The 8,442-nt window shown below is 41.9% G+C and overlaps 1 protein-coding gene across 1 annotated transcript in view; it reads left to right on the top strand.

Annotated features, from left to right (window-relative positions):
* The window catches only part of PCCA (propionyl-CoA carboxylase subunit alpha), a 478,959-nt gene that overhangs the window by 15,981 nt on the left and 454,536 nt on the right, over nucleotides 1-8,442 (top strand). Inside the window, exon 2 of the mRNA XM_017861220.1 lies at nucleotides 3,180-3,257. Within this exon, the coding sequence (XP_017716709.1) occupies nucleotides 3,180-3,257 (78 nt within the window). The remainder of the gene's footprint in view (nucleotides 1-3,179; nucleotides 3,258-8,442) is intronic.

The raw sequence follows: 8,442 nt of genomic DNA, 5'->3' as shown, positions 1-8,442 counted from the left end.
TTTTTTTGTATTTTTAGTAGAGACGGGGTTTCACTGTGTTAGCCAGAATGGTCTCAATCTCCTGACCTTGTGATCCACCCGCCTTGGCCTCCCAAAGTGCTGGGATTACAGGCGTGAGCCACTGCGCCTGGCCGGTGCTATGTAATCTTAAGAAAGGATAGTTGTTTCCCTGTTTGCAGTGACTGGAAGGCATGCATCCAGTTTGTCTAAAAGCCTACCATTTGCCCCCATTTTGTTAAGTTACTGTGTGCTGATGATAATATATGCAAGACTGTGCTAGCCATGTTAGACATTCTCATTTAATCCTCATAGCAGCATTGTGACCTAGATAAGTACTATTATTATCCCCAGTGTACAAATGAAGAAACTTTCTATATATCTAGGAAATGTCAGAGTCAAGATTCGAATCCAGGTCAGAATCTGAGTCTAGACCAGAACTCTTATTGACTATATTATTCTCTAATGGTAACTCCCAAGTGGTTCTGGTATGATTTTGAGAAAGAAGGTGACAGCTGCATATTTGGATTTAGTTTTCGTGTAAAACCTTACATTTTTTGGCACTTTACTGTTTATAAAAACTCATTTGATCCTTTTAACAACTCCCTAGGAAATCAGGGAGGTGTCATCACCTACGTTTTGTAGATGGAAACGGGGGCCCAGAGAAATGATTAGCTCAATGACTCATAGCTGAGAGTTGACCCAAGTCTTGTGACTCTGAGGGTCAATGCCACTTCCCATGTGCCAAACCATTTGCAGGCATTTCTTTTCTATGTGTGGAAAATATAGGAAATCATTATTCCTGTGGGAGAGAACCAATGGCAATATGTTATTGGGGAGTCATTTTGCACACCCTGACCTTTCTCCTTTGGCTGTGATTGGCTAAATAGTCTTTATAAATAGAACTGATTGAAGTTCTTTCTCAGAACCTTTATTGCTAGGAAATACCTTACAAAGAATTTTGGACTTGGCATGTAGCCAGTTTGTTACATGCTTAACAAAAACAACAAACGTTAAAATTGTGTAGAGGTTCAAATTAGCAGACTTCTACAAATGTTTTCCTGCATTTAGAAAATAAACTTTATGTTGTGGCTTTACACAAATTGTCTGAGTGTTGACCTGATTCTTCATTTTTGACCTTCCATGAATGTCTCCCAGGAGTAAACAGGAACAGAGCCTTTGTGGGGCTGACTCCAAACCAGTTGAGACTTGTCGTGGGAATGGTTCACACTGGTAGTTGTTCTGTCATAGTTGTATTTGCTTGTGGAGTTGTACTTCTCTTTTTTCTGAGACGGAGTTTCGCTCTTTTTGCCCAGGCTGGAGTGCAGCGGCACAATCTCGGCTCACTGCAACCTCCACCTCCCAGGTTCAGCCATCCAAGTAGCTGGGATTACGGGCGTGCACCACCACTCTCAGCTAATTTTGTATTTTTAGTAGAGATGGGGTTACTTTATGTTGGTCAGGCTGGTCTCGAACTCCCGACCTCAAGCGATCCGCCCGCCTCGGTCTCCCAAAGTGCTAGGATTACAGGTGTGAGCCACTGCGCCCGGCCTGAGTTCTACTTCTGGTTGCTGTCTCACTGGGAGGCATCTATGCTTTTTACAGCTTTGGGCCGCGTTATTACAAGTTCACATGTGTGCAAGCTCTGTGGAACAACATCATGTCTTTGAGTAGATATTAGTGTTTATGTGGGAATTGCCACTGTTTTTCTTATCTAAAAATAAAAAACTTCAGAAAGCTCTTGACCAATCTGTGGTTAAATCTTGTAACCATTACAGCATCAGCCTGTGACCTTTGAAAAATTAAAGTTCTTGGGACTCAACTTTGTCATAAACTTGGAGATAATGCTCTTTGAACTCACAGTTATGCTTGAAGGAATATATGAGAGATAGTCTTGATCTTTAATAGGGACACAGTAATAATTTCCCATTCATAGTTCCTTGTTGTTCCTAGTCTTTTACTTGGTAAAGGTTTTATTTTATAAACTATATCTTTTTGTATCTTTTACCTCCACTTTTGTATAGAGATTACTATTCATTCATTCATTCATTCATTCATTCATTCATTCATTCATTCTGATGAGTTTCGCTCTTGTTGCCCAGGCTGGAGTGCAGTGGCACGATCTCAGCTCACTGCAACCTCCGCCTCCTGGGTTCAAGCAATTCTACCTCAGCCTCCTGAGTAGCTGGGACTACAGGTGTGTGCCGTCATGCCCCGCTAATTTTTTTTTTGTATTTTTAGTAGAGACGGGGTTTCGCCATTTTGGCCAGTCTGGTTGCAAACTCCTGACCTCAGGTGATCCACCTGCCTCGGCCTCCCAAAGTGCTAGAATTACAGGCATGAGCCATGGTGCCCGACTCGTTAAAAAGTGGTTGTACAATTTCTTCAGTTCATTTGAAAATGTTGCTATAAAAACATTTTGTTTCTTATTTGAGTTGCTATCCTCTTAGAAAGTTCTAAGGGGTCTTGCTCTGTTGCCCAGGCTGGAGTACAGTGGTGTGATCTTGGCTCACTGTGGCCTCAAACTCCCGGGCTCAAGTAATACTCCCACCTCTGCCTCCTGAGTAGCTGGGATTCCAGGCGTGTACCACTGTGCCTGGCTTAGTCACTTAATGTTCTTAAGTATTAAAGCATTAAGATATGCTTTCTTCACAAACAGTTCAGTGAATGAGAAATATCCTTGATTACTGGTTTTGCTTTTTCATATTTATCAGCCAAACCACTTTTGTACCAGAAAACGTGAAATAAGAAATCAGGCTGATGACATCAGCAAATATAAAAATAGTATTTTATTATGTTCTGGCCACTGTTAAATTCGAAGCTCCCTGAGACCAAGACTCTTGTTTTGTGTTTTTAGAAGTTCTTTGTGGTCTGTGACATTTCTGACCCTGCTCTATCCTTTTGCATGGTCTGAAAGGCTTTCTTCAGATTTGCTTGGCCCATCGACAGTTCTTGTTTTGCTTTTCTGGGGATTGTTTTGATGCTTTTGGTTTCTCTTACATGCCGACGGGCTGTGTCTGTAGATATGATTTCCCTTCCATAATTATAATAATGTGTATTGCCTAGAACTACATTTATTGATCAAACACTTTCGCTAGAACCTAACTGGAAGAAATATCCTGAAAAAATGTTCAAAAGCCCATCAAGTATTTGCAATTTATTTTGCTTTTCTTTTTTTGTAGCATGTTCCGCACTATTCAAGACAGCACTTAATGGTGTCCCGTAATCTTGGTTCAGTGGGATATGATCCTAATGAAAAAGTAAGTATTTAAACGATACTCTCAACAACTAACTTATCGTGGTTTTACTTTCTTGTCTCCATACTGTGTTCAATGGGATTTTGTTAAGACTGTGGGGTCATTGATCACTCTAGCATTATATGTTTCTATAGATGCTCAATCTTTAGGTGTTCTGTTTTTCATTGTGGGCCACAGTCTGAATCTTTTTAATTTTGTATTTGTATCTTTACCAAAATTGAATGCATTTACAATGTGTTTCCTTTGTTTTCAGAAGAATAACTAAGAAATCATTTGTTCTTAAAGACTGGGCAGTTAAGAGATTTAATTAAACTATTGAGTTTTTCTTTCATTTACTTAATAGTTTTTTTTTTGAGATGGAGTCTCGCTCTGTCACCCAGGCTGGAGTGCAGTGGTGTGATCTCGGCTCACTGCAACCTACACCTCCCAGGTTCAAACAATTCTCCCACCTCAGCCTCCTGAGTAGCTGGGATTACAGGCGTACACCACTGCACCCGGCTAACATATTTTTAGTAGAGACGGGCTTTCACCATGTTGGCCAGGATGGTCTCGAACTCCTGACCTCAGGTGATCCACCTGCCTCAGCCTCCCAAAGTGCTGAGATTTCAGGCGTGAGCCACTGTGCACCCAGCCTCATTTACTTAATATTTATATTATTTATTTATTTATTTGTGACACGGAGTCTTGCTCTTTTGCCCAGGCTGGAGTACAGTCATGTGATCTCTGCTCACTGTAACCTTTGCCTCCTGGCTTCAAGAGATTCTCCTGCCTCAGCCTCCTGAGTAGCTGGGATTACAGGTGTGCCCCACCATGCCCGTCTAATTTTTGTGTTTGTTAGTAGAGACGGGGTTTCACCATGTTGGCCAGGCTGGTCTCAAACTCCTGACCTCAGGTGATCGGCCCGCCTCGGCCTCCCAAAGTGCTGGGATTACAGGCGTGAGCCACTGTGGCCTACCTATATGATTCATTTGGATTGAAGGTAATTTTGTGTATTATAAATTTCGGGACAAGCGGTTTCTAATTAAAATGCTATTTCAATGATGTTTGCGCCTTGTAGGGACTAGAAGAAGTGATTGGAAATAAAATATGGTTTCATGCCTTCATGGCAATGAAGGCATCAAAGAGGGCGGGAGTTTTGGTTAAGAAGGGATTGTTCGAGGGGACTATCATCAAAATACAACTAACAGGAATGATTATTTGAGAATGACATGTCTGAGGTATCTTCTGAATCATGTGCTGAAGTGCACGATACTGCTTTCCAGATTCTTTTGAATCTGGAGGCCTGGAGGAAGAAAGAGTCTACATATCTTCAGTTCAGTAGGAATGCAGTGTGAAACACAGTTGCAGGGTGGTGTGGTTTGGCTCTGTGTCCCCACCCAACTCTCATCTCGACCTGTAATCCCCAGGTGTTGAGGGAGGGAGGTGATTGGATCATGGGGGCAGTTCCCCCCGTGTTTTTCTCATGATAGTGAGTTGGTTCTCACAGGATCTTATGATCTTACAAGTGTTTGGAAGTTCCTTCTTTGCACTACTCTCCCCTGCTGCCTTGTGAAGAAGGTGCCTGCTTTCCTTCTGCCATGATTGTAAGTTTCCTGAAGCCTCCCCAGCCATGTGGAACTGGGAGTCAATTAAACCTTTGTTTATAAATTACCTAGTCTCGGGTAGTATCTTCATAGCAATGTAAAAACCGAATAATACATAGGGCAAATGCAAATTTTTTTTTTTTTTTTTAAATTTTTGAGATGGAGTATTGTTCTGTCACCCAGGCTGGAGTGCAGTGGTGTGATCTGAGCTCACTGCAACCTCCGCCTCCCGGGTTCAAACAATTCTCCTGCCTCAGCCTCCCGAGTAGCTGGGATTACAGGTGTTCATCACCATGCCTGGCTAATTTTTGTATTTTTAGTAGAGACGGGGTTTCACCATGTTGGCCAGACTGGTCTCAAGCTCCTGACCTCAAATGTCTGCCTCAGCCTCCCAAAGTGTTGAGATTACAGGCATGAGCCATGGCGCTTGGCCAATTTTCAATTTTCTAATAGCTACATTAAAAAAAGTAAACAGGTAAAATTAATTTTAATAATATCTCAATATCTAAAATGTTATCAAGTACATGATCAGTATAAAAAGTATTAACAAGACACAAGACACCTTAGATTCTTTTCTTTGGGCCCTAAGTCTTCTAAATCCAGTGTATATTTTACACCTCTGGCATATCTCAGTTTGATTAGCCACATTTGAAGAGCTCAATAACCTCTTGTGACCAGTGGCTACTGTATTGGATAGTGCAGATCTATTGAATTAGTTGTGATAAACTCCCTGTTATGAAAGCTGTAGTTTAATTTAAAATCTTCATCATAGGTGATATGCTTTGGGGTTCATGTATCCATGTGTTGCATTCCAATCTCGAAGTAATCATCTATCCTAAGTGGCCACACTCTTAAGAGTGGTTAACTTAACATTTGTTGAAGAGGCCACACTCTAGAGGGGTGGAATACTACAAACGGCTCAGCCATCTTTCTCCTTATAAACACTGGTAGCCTTCCTCATTAGCATAATAACTGTTAGAAGTGGGCTATCAGCCAGGTGTGATGGCCCACGCCTATAATCCCAGCACTTTGGGAGTTCGAGGCCAGTGGATTGCTGGAGGTCAGGAACTTGAGACCAACCTGGCGAAACCCTGTCTCTACCGAAAAAAAAAAAAAAACAAAAAACCCCCCACAAAAGTTAGCTGAGTGTGCTGGCGTGCGCCTGTAATTCCAGCTACACAGGAAGCTAAGGTGGGAGAAGCACTTGAGCCCAGGAGGTCAGGGCTTCAGTGAGCCGTGATTGCACCACTGTACTCCAGACTGCTAGGCTACAGGGCGAGATCCTGTCTCAAAGAAGGAAAAAGAAATGGGCTGTCATTGAGGAAGTTTGTGATATTTGTCGATATTATGTTATTGGCTATTACTTTAGAGAAATTCTCTGCCTTTGTACTATTAGAATATAATAATGTAGTTGGCCTTTAATTCTTTACCTTAAAGAATAACACTCGGGCCCTATCCCTAAATGAATAGTCCTGTGTTCAGCCACTTGTCTGGTGGATTCTTGATGGCTTAGTCTGACAGTATGGTTAACCAAATCAGAATATTGTTTTTTTTTTTGCCTATGGCGAGCCTTTCTTGCAGTCTTTTGGAGTCTTACAAAGTACAGGGAGTTGAGATTTCACTGAACTTATCAAGCAGGTTTTAGGGTTCTTTTTATGTCTTAATAAATGTTTGTATGTATGGACAGAGTTTGGTCTGGCACTTGCTTTCATTATAACCTCATAGTGAAGTTACAGAAATAGGTAACTCACCTCCCACATTGGTGACCACTGATAATTACTAAAAATAAATAAATGTGTGTAATTGTCTGGGTTTAGCACATTATTTATTTATTTGTTTATTTATTTTTGAGACAGAGTCTCGCTCTGTCACCCAGGCTGGAGTGCAGTGGCATGATCTTGACTCACTGCAACCTCCACCTTCTGGGTTCAAGCGATTCTCCTACCTCAGCCTCCCGAGTAGCTGGGATTACAGACACACACCACCATATCTGGCTAATTTTTGTTGTTGTTGTATTTTTAGTAGAGATGGTGTTTCACCATGTTGGCCAGGCTGGTCTCAAACTCCTGACCTCAGGTGATCCACCTGCCGCCCCCTCCCAAAATGCTGGGCTTATAGGCATGAGCTACCGTGCCTGGCCCAGGTTTAGCACATTTAAAGAGATCGGAGGGTTAAAGGGTGTAGAAGTGGAATCCCCTTGGAATTTACTAAGCCTGTTTCGTCATAAATTCTGAAATCAATCGTGCTGCCTGTTATCTTTGCCATCTCCTTTGCTGTGCCCTTGCCTAAGGTGGCTGTGGAGAAACTGTGTTTCCCTCAATGAGTGATGAATATTCTTTGGCACCTAATCATGGTACAGATGCATGTTCAGCCTAAGTTGGTCGTTTCACCCTTTGCTTGAGGGCTGCACTTCATCAGACCTTTCTCCTTCCCGGATTCCTGCTGTCCTTATAACTGTTCATTAAATATTGACCTGGGCTGTTTATACCTGCTGTCCCAAGTGCAAGTAGGCTTGGTCTTTGGTGTAATACATATTTGTTAAATAAATCGATTCTCATTTGAATCTGTTATTAACTCCTTTCTTATTCCACATTTTATCAGTGACTTACATCATGTGCAACTTATCCAGGTGAAATTTAATCATCACTGACAACGTTATGTTTTTTTAACTTGAGTTCTAACAAGCTAACTGGTTGTCTTATGTACGTTCATGAGAATAAGGAAGATTTAACTTACGGTAACTGCTTGGATAAAGACCATTAAGTTTCAGCTGGCCTTAAATTAATGTGAGCCAGTACAGTACTGTGTTGTTCCTTTCACACTAATGTGAGCTGGCTGGGCTCAGTGGCTTATGCCTACAGTCTCTGCGCTTTGGGAGGCCGAGACACGGGATTCCTTGAGACCAAGAGTTCCATACCAACCTGGGTAACAGAACAAAACCCCATCTCTTAAAAAAAAAAAGTGATCTTAGGTGTTATTAATAACGTAGTGTTTAGAGCTTGCATTGTTATTCTCTGATCACATTATGTCATGGTATGTTCTGACATGAATACCTGGATGTGAACTCTCTGACTTTACCACTAGTGAACTTTGTAAGTGATTTAAGGCAAGTGATTTAGCCTCATCAAGCCTTAGTTTTTTTATTTGTAAAACGGAGATATTATCAGAACTGACTTCGTGGGATTATTATGCTAAATATTGTCCTCATAGCCATTACCTGATAGATGAAATAATGCACAGAAGGGATTCATCACAGTGCCTGCTGTACACAAAACGTGTCCTAAATGTCGGCTGCTTAATGTCCTTAACTGAATTTTGCGCATTTGGAAACTGAGACTCAAAGTCCGTGGATAGTGAGTAGCTGGGTGTGAACTCATGTCTGTCCTTTTCCAGAGCTGGTGGACTTACCCATTGCGCTGTGCCCTTTCTCAGAAGAGTTGGGCAAGTGACCCAGTGTCCAGAGTTCTGCCGTCATTCCAACAAGTACCCAGTGCAGGGCCAGCTCAGCCCTCTTGGTGTCTGAATGGAGTGTGGTGCTAGCTGTGGAGTTAGAGCCCGGGAGAGAGCATCAAAACCAAAAAAAAAAAAGGCCGGGCACGGTGGCT

This window comes from Rhinopithecus bieti, unplaced genomic scaffold, assembly GCF_001698545.2.
Source record: "Rhinopithecus bieti isolate Rb0 unplaced genomic scaffold, ASM169854v2 scaffold_2254, whole genome shotgun sequence".
In the NCBI taxonomy this organism is placed as follows: domain Eukaryota; kingdom Metazoa; phylum Chordata; class Mammalia; order Primates; family Cercopithecidae; genus Rhinopithecus; species Rhinopithecus bieti.
Note: the sequence above shows the minus strand (reverse complement) of the source record. Positions and strands in the feature narration are given on the sequence as shown.